The 14978-nt window shown below is 34.4% G+C and overlaps 2 protein-coding genes across 2 annotated transcripts; one reads left to right on the top strand and one right to left on the bottom strand.

Annotated features, from left to right (window-relative positions):
* Window positions 1-356: 356 nt before the first annotated feature.
* LOC108374995 (glutathione S-transferase theta-1-like) lies at window positions 357-4651 on the top strand. Its single transcript, XM_017631059.1, has 5 exons — window positions 357-1204; window positions 1372-1512; window positions 2667-2772; window positions 2831-3147; window positions 4399-4651. Exons 2-5 carry the CDS (start codon window positions 1401-1403, stop codon window positions 4542-4544), a joined length of 681 nt encoding a protein of 226 aa, XP_017486548.1. The 5' UTR covers window positions 357-1204; window positions 1372-1400; the 3' UTR covers window positions 4545-4651.
* A 6453-nt stretch (window positions 4652-11104) lies between these two features.
* Window positions 11105-14973, bottom strand: LOC108374993 (uncharacterized protein DDB_G0271670-like; the record flags this gene model as incomplete). The annotated part of the gene is made up of 3 exons (XM_017631057.1): window positions 11105-13091; window positions 14234-14677; window positions 14769-14973. Coding segments are annotated over 3 exons (1932 nt in total), but the record flags the coding sequence as incomplete, so codon positions are not given.
* Window positions 14974-14978: the final 5 nt, after the last annotated feature.

Here is a 14978-nt window from a genome sequence, read left to right as displayed (position 1 = left end):
TAATACCCAATTCTTTATTTAACCATTTTTTAATGCTAACGATTTTTTATTGGTCGCCCATTGCATTTTTCGGGATTTTGTGGGTTTTTGGCGGACCTCTAAATTATAGTTGTGATGAAAAAATGGTTAAATAAACAATTGGTTATTATTATTGGGAATCTCCTGCAGATAAACAGAGTTTTCTGGTAGAAAAATATTGATTTTTACTATTCTATACTATTTCTACGAAAAGTTTTTTTTCCCCCATATAAAATACATGGAAAATTTTAGGCGCTTTGAGTGACCTCTAAATATATTTTGATTTCAAAATAAAAAAATAAGGTATATTTTTTCGGTATAGAACAATCCCAGGGGCTGAGAGCATATAAATTCCGACTTTACGTTTTTACATGCATTTTTGGACCACCCTAATGTTCATATCTTAAAAGCCACTTATGTTTATCAATCTCGGTCAAATGTTGGACAATATTGATTTAAAAAAAATCGTTATCTATAAGACAGAAATACAAACCAAATCTTTAGTTTTTTGCAAATGTCCCTAAAAATTAAATATTTGTTGTAGACTACGACTTTCTTGAGGTGGATAAAGTAGCAACTTTAAATTTTTTTAGTCATGCGTTGAAACTAATAGATTGTACTTTAGATTTAAACCCCAGTTAATCTCCCGGTATTTGAGGAAAGGTGCTGAAGTGACAGTCCTTGGCCACATATTAATCTGGGTGCTTCCGGTTACGTTGCGTCGTAGTGACGTGATATATATACATATGTATGTTGTGTTAACGTATGGCATTAATTAAAATAATAAATTTTCTGATTGCTTTAGGTAATTACTGCTATACAGATCTTACTGTTAAAAAAAAAATTATCGGTGAAACGTATTTTTGCATAGATTTATTTAATTAGGCAGTGCAGTAATACAAGCTAACTATTTAAGTGAACTTTGCACCAAGAACTAAAAGACAGCGCGCTCTTACTCTCTTAAAAAAAAAACCTTATAAACAACAAATAAATAAGTAATTACTAACTTTCGTATGCCAAAAAAATGAGCACCAAAGGGATTAAGAGAGCGGCTAGCTTACGTACAAATAATTCATTGGCTGACAAATTAAACATTTTGCAGCGCCCAGTAGTTGAACGCGGAACGCCAACAAGTGCGGAAGCATATAAAGGTGTTTTTCCATGTAAAGAGAGAAAAAACATTGATGTAAATACACTAAAGGCGAACTATACCAATTATTTAAATAGTGTGAACGATAACTAATAGCGAACACTTAAGATTTGCGAACACACGCACGTTGCAAGCGTTCTCTTTACTTGTGCTCTTGTGCTCTTTGTTTGGTGGAAGCTTAATAAGAAATCTTGGTATTTTAGTGTCATTTTGCCGGCGTTCAAAGGTGATCATGTCACTACGATTCTATTATGATTTGATGTCGCAGCCATCGCGTGCACTGCACATCATACTAAAAATAAGCGGTGCTCAGTTCGAAGATTGTCCAGTAGCGCTGCGAAAAGGTAAGCTGATGGGGAAACTGGTTGCCGTTAGTAGACACATACATATGTACGTACATAGATAAAAATGCATATAAATGTATGCACGGGTTTATCTTGATTAAGATTGCAGCTATCTGCTGCTGCTGATATTCACAGCTTATCAGCGATGGTTCGTTGGCCCATGGGGGATTCGATTATTTGCCTTTTTTCCAAAACCGGTTTTCAAGTTATTTGAAAAATTGAAATTGGAAAAAGACGGTTAAACCGGTTTCATTTTACATAGTTTTCATACAGTGAAAATACTTACGTTGCTACAAGAAGCAGAACACGAATTGAAGAAGCTCGGCCAAACACATAGAAAACGCTTAAGCGACAAACATTCATTTATTTGAATCAAATATGATATACGGTTCCTCCCCAAATAACATAGGATATAATTTTAAACTGGAAACCCCCTTGAAAACTTGGAAAAACTCAAAATTTTTCTGAGAGGTCAAGATTTATATGAAATGAAGAAATCGGTTTGTTCGATGAAAAAAAAAACAGTAAAATCCAGGGACTTTAACGGTCATCATCTTTATAATAAACATCAGAATTTAACAGTGCCAATTGGATTTATTTTTCTCTGATCACATTTAAACGTTATTTTATGATTTTTATTTTTTCGGTCATATAACCGTTATTGTCAGATTTAACTTTTTTGATCATAAAAGACTTAAATCGGTCATAAAAACGGAGTCCCCATCATAATGGTTGAAAATGATAAAAAAAAATAAAAATCAAAAAATTACGATTTTGTAGAGATCTAAATATAAAAATCTCCCAAGAAGTTTTTTAAGTACGTTGTGCACGTATCAGGGACCAAAAATAAGCGTCAAATACTAAGATTTTTATTTTTTGATCATTGAAAAAAAGTAATTTTTTTATTTTAATTTTTTCGGTAAGGAATAATCGTAATTTTTTTTTTTGTAAAATTTATTGATTTTTATTTTTTTATCAAGAATAATCGTTGTTTTAAATTTTTATTTTTTAAACCGTCGAAACCGTAGTCGGCAGATTTGTCGACAGAAATAATGATGGACCGGTGGACAAGCCTTAGGGTTAGCAAAGATTCCCAAGTTATGCTTTATTTTTCTTAACCGATACTTCATAATAAATATTTTCTTTCGTCGCAGGTGAACACTTAACTGAAGAGTTCAAGCAAAATATCAATCGTTTCCAGCGGGTGCCCTGCATTAATGATGATGGTTTCAAATTGGCTGAAAGTATTGCCGTATTAAGGTAAGATAAAAATCAACTCAAAGGTATGAAACATTTTTTAGTTATATCCCATTTAAAGGTACCTCAGCGCAAAAGGTAAAATTCCCGAATATCTCTATCCGAAATATTTCTTGGAGCAAGCGCGGGTGGATGAATTTCTCGAATGGCAGCACAACACGCTACGCATCTCTTGCGCCCTTTATTTCCGCACAATTTGGTTAGATCCTTTGCTCACCGGAAATCGTCCGACGACTGAGAAAATTGAAAAACTCAAAAATCAAATGGAAGGCAATTTGGATATCATCGAGAATGTGTGGCTGGCAAAAACCGACTTCCTAACCGGACAACGATTGACAGTGGCCGATATTTTTGCGGCTTGCGAAATCGAACAGACACGTAAGTAGGTGACAAGTTGAAGCTGGCAGTTGAAGTTGGCATAAGTCTTTCAACTCACCCCAGTCTCTTGCATTACAAAAGTCTTCCGTAAGCTCTTTCTTGAAAGCTCTTTTGTGTCCTTCGAAAGACTAATTGAAAGATCTGGTAACGAGAAGGTCTTAGCTTTACTCTGTTTGTCTTTTAGAAATATGTTTTCCAAAATTAAACGATATTAAAAGAACACCAAGTCGATAAAAAAAAAACATGAAATTATATAAAAAAGAAAAAAAAATATAAAATTAAACGATTTTGAAATTTTTTTTTTAACCATAAAATGAAAAAATCAAAAGAAAATTAAATAAAAAAGAAATAACAATTGAAAATGAAAAAAAAAAAAAAAGTTCGTTAAAACTAAATGAAATTAAGAAAGAAAATTAGAAGGTAATTAAATTAAAAAATAATAATTTGATCAGTTTCTTAAAATTAAATGAAACTAAAAATTAAATTTCTTTTTAAAAAAATAAATTAAATTAAATAAATAACATAAAAATAAGATATCGCACGTTGAATAATATAACGAAGTACATATTTCAAAATACATATCAATTTTGTGGGAAACGCAATCAAAGTTTTATGAATTCATACAGTTGGTATGCAAAAAGACAGATAAAAAGAAACATATCTTCACCATATTTGGGAAGTTATCTGTTAGACTGAACATATTCTACTTATCAAACTTATTAATTGCATAATGAAATCTTCAAAAACGTAAATTTTGAGTTACATCTCTATATTATGAAACGTGCGACTTAAGAATATAAAAAAATAAGTTCCTAACTATTGAATCAAATTAAAAAAAGTATTTTTCTTTTTAAAACAAAATAAAAAAATTTAATTAAAAAAGAAGAAAAATAATAATTTCCTTATAAAATAACAGAATCTAAAAATTAAGAGAAAATTAAATTGAAAAAAAAAGAAGAAAAATAAAATAAAAGTTTAAAAATTTAATTGAATAAAAAAAAAATATTTTTCTTTAAAAAAAAAAAAAATCTTAAAAGCAAATTTAAAACAAGGAAAAATTGCATACAAGTTTCTAAAGAAATAAATTAATTTAAAGAGTATATATATATTTTTTTAAACATTAAAACCTAGAAATTAGTAGAAAATTAAATTTTAAAAAGAAAAATTAATTAAAAAGTAAAAAGAACGAAATCGTTATTAAGATTATTTTTTTAATAAATTTGTATATACCCACATTGTTTCTCTTACTAGGTTTGGCTGATTATGATGTGCGCATAAAATATCCAAAAATCAAAGCATGGCTAAAACGCGTTCGCGCCGGCTGCAATCCGCACTATGATAAAGCCCACGAAATGGTTTATAAGATAAGCGGCACTGCCCCAAATGCGAAGCTGTGAAAATCCATTAACTTCAAATGCTGAATTTTTTGTTACTTTCGCATAAATAACTAATAGTAGGCAAGTAAGAAAAGAAAATGAAATAAAGAATTAAAAAATTAATTAAATTGATTATGGAGTGAGGGATCCTTCTAATCCTCTTGGAAGTCAAGCAACATATTTGCCAACATTTTGTTTATTATCTTTTCAGAGATTTCAGACAACTCCGCCTCTTTCAGTGCATCACAATTTCGGCACTCAGCAAAATGCCGCAAAGGGTAAGACCATACTCGATGTAAGGCGCATGATTTGACGCATCCGGAATCCAAGCTGAAGCGCTGCTGTGAATAAGCTAAGTTGAGCCATTGGGCAGGCTACGGCCAACTCTACTGTAGCATGTCACGACTCGTGGAATTTCACTCGCATCCGTTTTCAATTACGGCTTCAGCGTTATGAAATGTATTTTCTTTTAAATAAATTTAGCTCCATCCAAACACTTCCAGACGTTGAAAAATTATGAAAATAAAAGATAATAGCTGAAATACAATGCCGGCGAACGGCGAACTCACCACAGCGAAATTCGCGCTGTCAAAATTAGAACACCCGCAAGCATATGAAATTGAACACAGCCAAAGCGAAATGCGAAGTTCGCTTGGCGGCGTTTCATGGCGATAGATTTATTTCTATCGCTCTGCTGGGCGATGACAGCTGTGCGTGCCAAAGGTGGCCGTATTTGTTTTTTGCTTTCAAAGTTTAAAAAGAAAACAACCTAAACACGATTTTTTTTTGTTGTTTGAAAAATATAGTTGTGGATTCGTTAAATCTGGCTTGAAACAAATTATTTATAATAATCTTTCTTTGTTTTACATTTATATTTGTTATCATTTCCTCATTTCTAAATATGGTTTAGTTTTTTCTAAATATGGTCACCCAAATTATAAAGGCGACCAAATGGGATCAGCTGTTTTCGCTACCGCTCTAATTCTGTTTAAGTAGGCGAAATAGTTGGGCGAACGGTGACCGACAGCATCGCCCAATTCGGCGAAGTTTGCCATTCGCCGGTATTGTATTTCAAGCATAAATCTGATCGTCGCAGCATTTTGTTTATTTTGCTTTTGTTGACATGGAACAGCTGTTCCAAGTAGCACAGCTGTTGCGATGCCACCTGTACTAGAGTCGATAAAGCAGTGTTATTAACCTGTAGTTGAAACTGCGTAAATTTGAGGAAATAACCCTGCAAAATTATAAAAATTGAGGTTATAGGACTTTTATTACATTGAAGCCCCACAAAAGACTATCAGCCGGGCTCCCGTTTCCGAATTCGCAAAAATTTAGCGTTTTAGTTTTCAAATCGCAAAATTACGTGCTCCAATTTTCGCAAATCGGAAAATTTTTGTGGTTTCAAATCGGTTGCCGATGAGACGGTGGAATGAAAAGTAAATGGCAAAATTAACATAAATACCAAGCTAGCTTAGTTTAAATTTATTTTTGATTATGCCCATTATATCTTGCGATATTTTTGGCGTCCTAAAATTAACTTTTTATGTTGATTTTATTTGTTTAATTCACTATTTATTATACACACCTCCATTTTGGGCAACGAAAATTTATCGAAGCAACGAAATTTACGATTTGGTGCGGACGATACATGTGCGATAATTGTTGCATACCTTCAAGGGATGGCTTTTAAGAATGCTGGAAACGATGTGGAAAATGGAACTTATCGATAACAAAAAGTTGCGAATTCAAGGGCACCCAAAAATAAAAATGTACGATTTTTACGAAAACGCAAAACGCAAAAGTAAATGAAAATGGGAGCCCGGCTGTATATTACTCAAATTGAACCTGATTCTACCGCATTTTTGTGCTTTAAATTCACAAAATTTAAATTTCAACTTTTACTGCAGATCTGGCAGCACCACCAGCAACCATGGCTGGTAATGTAGTGCCAGCAACATGCCGCTAGCAACTCGGCACTTGCAACATGATCGCAACATGTTGCGCGCGCAACATTTGTTGCGGCAGCCGCCTGCTGGGCGGTTCTGCGCGCCTGGTGGAAATCTTAAAATGTGTAACCGTGTTTTTTTCGCTGAACCCTGCGAGCGCTTGCGACAAAATGATCGTGCCGGGGTTTTAGAGGATTTTTCGTGCAGATTTAAAGAAAATTATATATTCTGATGCTTTTAAAAATAAATTTCAGTTTTTTATGCTGATTTAAAATACTTTTTATTTTAATTACACGGAAAAAAAATTATTTTAGCTTGCATTTTATCTCATATGCCCGAATTAATAAAGAAAATGTGCATGTGGATAATAACGATAATTACTTACTTTAACTACAGAATCGCTGACTGTAACCAAAAGAAAACGAACGTTTTGGAGCTTCGTCTACAGTTACCGCACCTAGAAGACTACATAACCACAACAAAAGTAATAATTGTAACTGAAGCGTTTTCCGTTGGTATTACTTTTAAGTCAATTTCTCGAAGTAGTGTCGTTATTCGCCAATTTTTTCACAAAATAAAACCACTATTATTTTTTTCGTTTCTAAATTTGTAATTTCTTTTTTATTACTTTTGATAATATTGATGCGTGTATGTTTGTGTATATTTGAGTGTGCACTCAAGACCTTTCTCACCTTTTGTTTTTCTTCACATATGTTTTCTTTTTTTTTCTTTCGTAATGACAGCTGTTTTGCATATTATCATAATCAAACTTTTTATAGTTTTTTTTTTCTTTTATTCATGTTTATGTACTTGTTATTTTTTTTTTAATTTTTTTAATTACTTCATTTTATTTTATATGTATACGTAATTACACAAAATAAATCCATACATTTATAGGTAAATAGGTAGGTAAATACATATATTGGTTTGTATATATATACGCATTTTTGTGTGTATATGGTGCTACATACAATTTCTACTGTGTTACTTTACACTTAGCGCTTGCGACGCTTCTTCAATATATATATGTATCTATGTCAACTTTCCAAAAGGGGGGAACACAAAATATTGTAAACTAAATTCACATGCATTACTCTCTTTAATATACATACATATGTAATTCAAATACGTTCTTCTTCAATCCCTTAGCTGCCTCAACGCTAGTATCTAACGTTGTTCCTATCGCGAATGCGTTAGCCATAAGCAAAACGAAGATAATACTTAGAAAATAATAATATATGTATATTTTCCTACCTTTCTTTGTTGCTGTGACCAAACATGAATTTTTGCTTGCATGGAAATACAACTTAAGTTTTTATTCGTAATCAAATAACAGCAAGTAAACCTAATCGCGTATAATGTAATTCAAATCAATCATCAAAATAATATTTATAATTAAATTGTAAATAGTTTAATACAAGCATTATTATCATCGAATCAATAATGATAATTAATTATTATTATGTTACATACATATATGTACACAAACATACATACATACATACATACGTACATACGAGAGGGGTACTTCGTAAATAATAATATATTTATAATATAATAATAAAAAACAATTAAATAATCTGTTTTAAATTAAAATATTTATAGCAACATAACACATACATACATACCAAATACCAAGCTCAGCGAATACACATAACTAATCTCCGAGACTTTTTAAATGTATAATACAATTTATTAATTTTAGTTGCATGCACATGATTCGCGTTTTTAAATCATAATCTCTATTTTTATAATAAATACCAACAATTTTTAAATGGATTCCGAATTACGCTAATTTTAAAGCCCTTACTCAAGCTCGTTTTTACTTTTGCATCATTAAAGAAATGGTGACGATTCCTAAGAATGTCACTTCGTATCTATATGGAATTACATTGGCTTATTCTTTTACATTTTATCAATTCTTTTTCTCTAAGCCGCAAACTCACAATGTACAAACGAGAAGTCTGAAACCAAATGTAAAAATTAAATTTCTTTAAATGTAAATTTTTTAAACAACACAACAACGCAAGTCAATTTAATTGTTTAAAATTATTCAATACTTAATTTAATAACACCAAAAATAGCAAAAAATTGCTAATTTAATAACAAACAAACAAACAAACAAAAAAATCGCGCTTTATTCGCTTTGCTATTATCTTTTGAACTTTACTACTCGCCAGCCATACGTATGTACAACACTTATTTTTGGATTTGAAAGAAAACATCATGTCAAAAAATATACATATATGCAAGTACTTTTCGTATAACTAGTTAGCACAATTATGCGCCCATTTGTGTCGAAATTGGAATGTGAGAAAGTTTTTGTTGAGTTGGAGTCAGTTAAACCTGACTGTGGTTTAAACTTACTCGGCGGCCTTAGTATTGAAGTATAGTCTCTGGGGTCCTCGTTGTTTTTATTTTTTATGGTGTAGAAAAAAGGTTTTTTCTTACCAGCGGTCGCCCATCGGCAGGCAATGGCAAACCTCCGAGTGTATTTCTGCCATGAAAAACAGCTTCTCATAAAAAAGCACGCAATTAGCGACAACAACAATAGTGGAGCTCGAGCTTCTGTGTATTCGCTGTATCCTGCGCAAGTGTAACTGGACGAGCGTGTAATTGTTTTTGCATGTGTATTTGATGTACCGCTAGCAACAACAAATCACACGATCATGCAGTTACATTTACACAACATAAAAAGAATACACATAAGAGCGAATTCCCCTAATGTATTTTAATAAGAAGAGCAAATTTTACGACGAACAGGTATAGACTTATGCCAGCACTTGTAGCTGAAATGGTCAAACGATGCTTATTTGTGGTGTTTTCTTTTCTATCGAAAAATATTGCCATCTAATTTCAATGAAAAGGCAAACTTGTTTGTAGAAATGAAAACGCCATGAGTCTGCGCACGTGAAAGGTTTTTAACTTAAGTCCTATGGGCGCGGTTTGACGGCTGAAAATATTCGTTAAGAGACATGAACCAAAAAGACAAGATCACGCTGGCAGGAGAGTAGCCCGTTAGAATCGCATTTAGGAAAAAAGTTGAACGATTTTGACATTAGCCGTTTGTTTACATTTCTTCGTTGTTTACAATTTGGTAGTGGCATTTTACTGCAATTTTCTTCATTTTCGCTTGTGACAACGTGTGTACACAAAAGATAAAGAATAATTTAACACAACGCCATGATTTACAGAAAAATTTGCATAATAAAAATGATTATTCATGCGTTCAACAATTTCGCGGTTTTCTCCGTTCTCTTCGTTGTTTACTTCTTACAACAAGGATGGCGTCGAGATTTCGGCAGCTAGAAAATAACTTTTTTCGTTCTTTCCTTCCCGCGTGATCTTGTGTCTTTCGTTCATGGTTAAGAGACTAGTAGCTCATTTATGAGCGACTTTTAAGTATACGTATGCCTGAAGCATAGCCTGCGCTATACTAATATTTAATTGAAATTTTCAAATCACAAATGTATTCCCAAATTCAGTGCTAACACTTGGAATATAACATATGTACTTGTAGGCGCCTGATTCCCCTCCATTAAGTTCCCTATCTCAAAAAAGAATTAGAGATTTGACCTCTGTGAGAAAACAACACCTTTTGTTGAGTGAACTGCTTTGCAACACATTCCAATTTCAATCCAAAGGTATTTTTGTTGGCTTTTATGCTATATCGTCACTATGATTTCTTTTTCTTATGCTTATATTTATAAATATCTCTTTTGTGTGCACATGTTTTTGTATATTTACCATTAAATTTGCTTGGTTTTACGTGTAGGCGTTGGGAGGTGTTGAATCTTTTTAAGTGCATTTACATTTAATATGTTTAGTTAAATAATTTAGATAATTTTCATTTTTTTCCATGGAGGACATTCATGCTGCGATATGAAGGGAACTGTTGTAAGGGAAAGTTGTTTTTGAAAATAACACCAAATTTCCTTCGAATCAAAAGTCCCGAGAGTCAATACACAGATTTACTTTAGCACAGAAAAATCCTATCCAGCATTTTAATTCTCTTACAAGGAAAATAAATAACTTTTAAATCTTCGAATTTAATCAAAACACTATTTCATTAGAAATTTGAATTGATTTAATAATGTTGTAGATGATTTTAAATTCGACTATGTTTTTAATGAATAACCCACCGACTTTTGTTCAAAGCTGGACTTTTAAAGTAAACTAGGGTGTGTTTGAACTTCGATAATGCGGTAGTGTTAACTTTTTATGAAGGAGCGGGCTCATAATAAAGGCGACAATACTCCAGCGCTGAAGCAAATTTGCAACATGATACATTTCTATTCGTTCTACTCGAAAATTTGAGCTACTCTGCATCCATTAGCCGTGTGATGAACAAAATTTTGACAATCTGTTGCTCGTCCATCAATGCGCAATTTCTGCAGCATTTCAGCCAGAAGAGCATCAAGAAGGCAACAAAGAAAAAATTTAAAGTTTTCTTGGGCGTAGGTAAATAATCCGTATCTATAATCTATCCACCTACGAAATTTTAGTAAATATTAAAGTCGTTTGCTGGACGAACGGCAAGATCTTCAAAACCCGACCTTTAAGTTTTTAGTCTGAAACTCAAAATCTAAAAAAACAAATACAGCTAAATCAAGCCTCAATTTAGTTCTTTACTTTGGCCGGAGAGTAATTTTTTTGTAGCTTTAGTTGCTAATCAAAGTGGAAAAGACTAATTATTTCTCATGGGTCCAACATATTTCAGAAATATAGTCATGACTTTCTTATATAACATAAAAGATGCATTCCTTGGTTAAAAACAAGGGTTTCTTTATTTTTGGGGTCTGACTTTCGTCCAGCAAATGAGCCATATTTCCAATAAAGAATTTCTTTGTTTATAAATTTTCAAGTACGTAGGCATACAAGTATTGAAATATACTTTTCAAAATATGCATATGGAAATGAAATTCTACAAAATTCTACTTCGTTTACCTTTAAAACTCTTAAAAATGCTTGTCCTTACAGCGCTGGCAGTTTCAAAATTAAATTATGTGTTCAGGTTGCATGCAGTACTTTTTGTGCAATTCCAATGTACGTGCCTCACAGCATGAATATCCTCGGCTTTTCATTTTCATTGCTGTTTTGGTTTGTTGTTTTTGCTTTCTTACGTAAATTTTTTGCTAATTCTAATTTTTTATTATTTTTTACACACACATATAACTGAACGCTGCTGACTTTTATGTTTTCAACTTAATAACTAATTGGTGTTTTTTCTTATATCTCTTTTCTTGCAGTTTGCTCTTTCCGTTTGCTACATTGCGCTTGCACTTTACACATTTTTGCACACAACAGTTCACAAGCTTTAGCTTGTTTAGTTAGCGCTCCTAATATCGACTTCTGTTGATATTCTTTATACGTATGCCAACTTCTAATACATGGTCGCCTCCCGCATTACTCGTCATAGCCACTGTAGCCCCACCGGCATTGACGGCACTACTTCCACTATTACCACTTCCGGCGCCTCCGACCCCACCGCCGCCACCACCGCCACCACCATTACCATTGTCTGGCGGTAGATTTGTATTGATATTATTGTTGTTGTTGCTGATGTTGCCATTAGCGCTTGGTATAGGAATGCGTCGGAGCACAGTTGTGGTTGTGGTGGTTGTGCCTCCTGCACTTGCGGTCACCTTACATGTGTGATGATGATTGCAATTGTTACTATTTGCAGGCGGACAACCATTGGGTCCGACATAGTCGTGCGGTCCTCCCACGGTGTGCCGCCGCTTTATGGAACGATTCTGTTTGTTTTGTATTTGTCGCTTCTTCGTTAAATTCATATCAGTCTTTTCATCTTTTGTCAACGCTGATGCTGAGCCGCCAGTGTTGTGATGCGGCCCGCCACTGCTGCTGTGTCTGCCCGACGACGACGAATAATTGCGGCAATTGAAAGAAGCGGAGCGGAAAAGCCGATGATCGCGTCGTTTCTTATTGTAACGATCTAGAAAAAACGGCGGTGATGCTATGATGAGCGAATCCTTTGGGTCACTTGTTGTCGAACCTTCGGAATCATCGTCCGAGCAACACTGTTGCTCGTAGACTTGCTTGGAAAATCGTGTGCCACGTCCCAAATAGGAATTGCGCGCTAAGTTTCCCCCACTACCACCGCTGCTAACATTTGTGCTGCCACCGACGCCAATGCCGCCTTGTGTGCTCGTCGTTTTTACCGTCAAAATAGCGGTGGGTGTTGATGCCGCAGTGGATGGTATGCTGCCGCTACCCACGATGGTTGTGGTCGAACCAGGATTGATGGGCACAGTGGCCGAATGTTGCAGTTTGTTGCTTTTGTATGCTGACAATACCGCTGCCACCCGCTGCTCTTTGGTCTCATGCGCTTTCGCCGAGGCCAATGTGTTGGTGGCGGTGCAAGAACGGCTGAGCATTAACACGTTGGGTGCATCCAAAGGGCAGGAATGAAAATGACGCTCAGGTGATTCGTCGGCGTAGGGAATGTTTTCTGAATGCAGATGCAGCGGTTGACCAAGGGTGTGCCGTCGATTTTTGCGAAACTCTGGCGAACCATTTTCATCGTTCGACTCAGAGCCGCTGCGCAGATTGCGCAATTTTGAATCCAGCGTGTCTGTGATGGTCGTGAGAGACATGGACCCTGGAAGTATGAATTTTGTATTTTTTTACACATATACATATCGCACATTTGCTGCAAGAGTGTCATAAAACCAAAAAAATAAATAAATTAAATGGAGTTAGGTATGCAGAATTGACCGCTACCTGTTCTTCTGTGTACATACAGTGACGAACAAAAGTATTGGCACATTGAATTTTTCGCCGTATATGCAAAGTTTTTTATTCTAATTTATTTTCGATAATTTTTTATAAAAAAATAGTTCATTTTACACCAGAAAACGTAATAACAAAGTCTCTAAACTCTGTCAAAACTCAAGAAAATTCATTAAATTTGCCCACTAATTTGCAACTTTTTATTCAGATTTTTTAGAAATTAGAATTATTTTTTGTATGGAGAAAATGAGCAACACCTTCCGCTAAAAAAATTACCAAAAATCAATACGATTTTCTGGCGACTTCAAACTTGCACTTTGTTATACTAAATTTGAATGGGCTATAAAACTGCGATACTGAGTATTTTTCTAAAAAATCTGAATAAAAAGTTGCAAATTAGTGTGCAAATTTAATGAATTTTCCTGAGCTTCTGCACAAAGTTTAGAGATTTTATTATTATGTTTTCTGGTGTAGATGAACAATATTTTTATAAAAAATTATCGAAAATAAATTAGAATTAAAAACTTTGCATATACGGCGAAAAATTCACTGTTCCAATACTTTTGTTCGGCACTGTATATACATATGTATTAATTTTTACTATGGGAGTGTATCGTTACCTTAATTCACAAAGGCCCTAACCAGCAAATTTTCTATTTTACAGGAGAAGCAAAAAACATTATAAAAACCAAATCGTGCATACCGATATGACATTTTAAAAATGTATGCCATCTCCTTGATTTTTGGTACTAAGACTTTCCAATGAAGGTGTATTTTAATGTATTCTACTGCAATCTGTGAAAAGCTCAGTTTCGAAAAAAGTGTTGGTTAGGACCTTTGTGAATTAAGAAAACGATATGTAAATTCAAAACTTTAAAGCCGTTTTTCTCGAGTTTTTGATTTTTAGGATTATGACACTCGTTCAGCAAATGTGCGATATGTACATATATATAAAATATTTCGCTCCCATCCAGCAAAGTTTTAATTATAAACGAAAATTGTATCACTTACCCGTGTCGCTTCGACTGTTGCTCGACTCATCATCTGTCAGCAGCACGGATATATCGACACTGCTGCGTTGTTGTTCCTTGCTCATGCTGCCTCCGCTGCCACTACCCGAACCACTACAGCTGCCTGAGTCCTTCTCATCCAGACTGGCTTTTCTATGGTGCAAACGCACAAAACCGCCACTGCCGTGATTGATAAGGAAGCTACGCTCCTTTTTCGTCTTTTGAGTGGAGGTAATGACGCTGCTGCTGCTTGACGACGCTGTAGTAGCATTTGTTGAACTGCTACTTGTGGTCATCGCTGTCGTAGCAGATTTGGTGGAATCCAGTGACTGAAATTGTACACGCAATGTTAGCCCAAAATCATAAATAGTGGGCACGGCTTTGCGACGCCGCTGCTGCAGCTGCTGCTTTTGCATTNCATTTGTATGTACAAGGCGTCGTTTGGCTTTGGCGAAATAGCATATGCTTATAGAAAAATATAGTAAAAGAGAAATTAAAGCCGACATACATATTGTTTATATACCCGCTCTCTCTTTAATATATGCTCACCTGCGTCACGAGCAGCTCTACAATGCGACACTGATGCTTCATGTCTTTCACCGCTATCTCGAGCGTATCGTTTGGTGTGCGTATAATCGATGGACCGAATATGATTGCCAGATTCTTTGGTTCCATCAAATTCACATCACATTTCTTACTCACACGACTCAAATGCCGTATCAAATGTTTCAGTGTTTCATATGAGT

This window comes from Rhagoletis zephyria, unplaced genomic scaffold (genome assembly GCF_001687245.7).
Source record: "Rhagoletis zephyria isolate East Lansing unplaced genomic scaffold, Rhagoletis_zephyria_1.1 Rzeph_scaffold_08363, whole genome shotgun sequence".
Taxonomy (NCBI): domain Eukaryota; kingdom Metazoa; phylum Arthropoda; class Insecta; order Diptera; family Tephritidae; genus Rhagoletis; species Rhagoletis zephyria.
The sequence above is the reverse complement of the archived record's forward strand: the minus strand, read 5'-3'. Positions and strand labels throughout refer to the sequence as shown.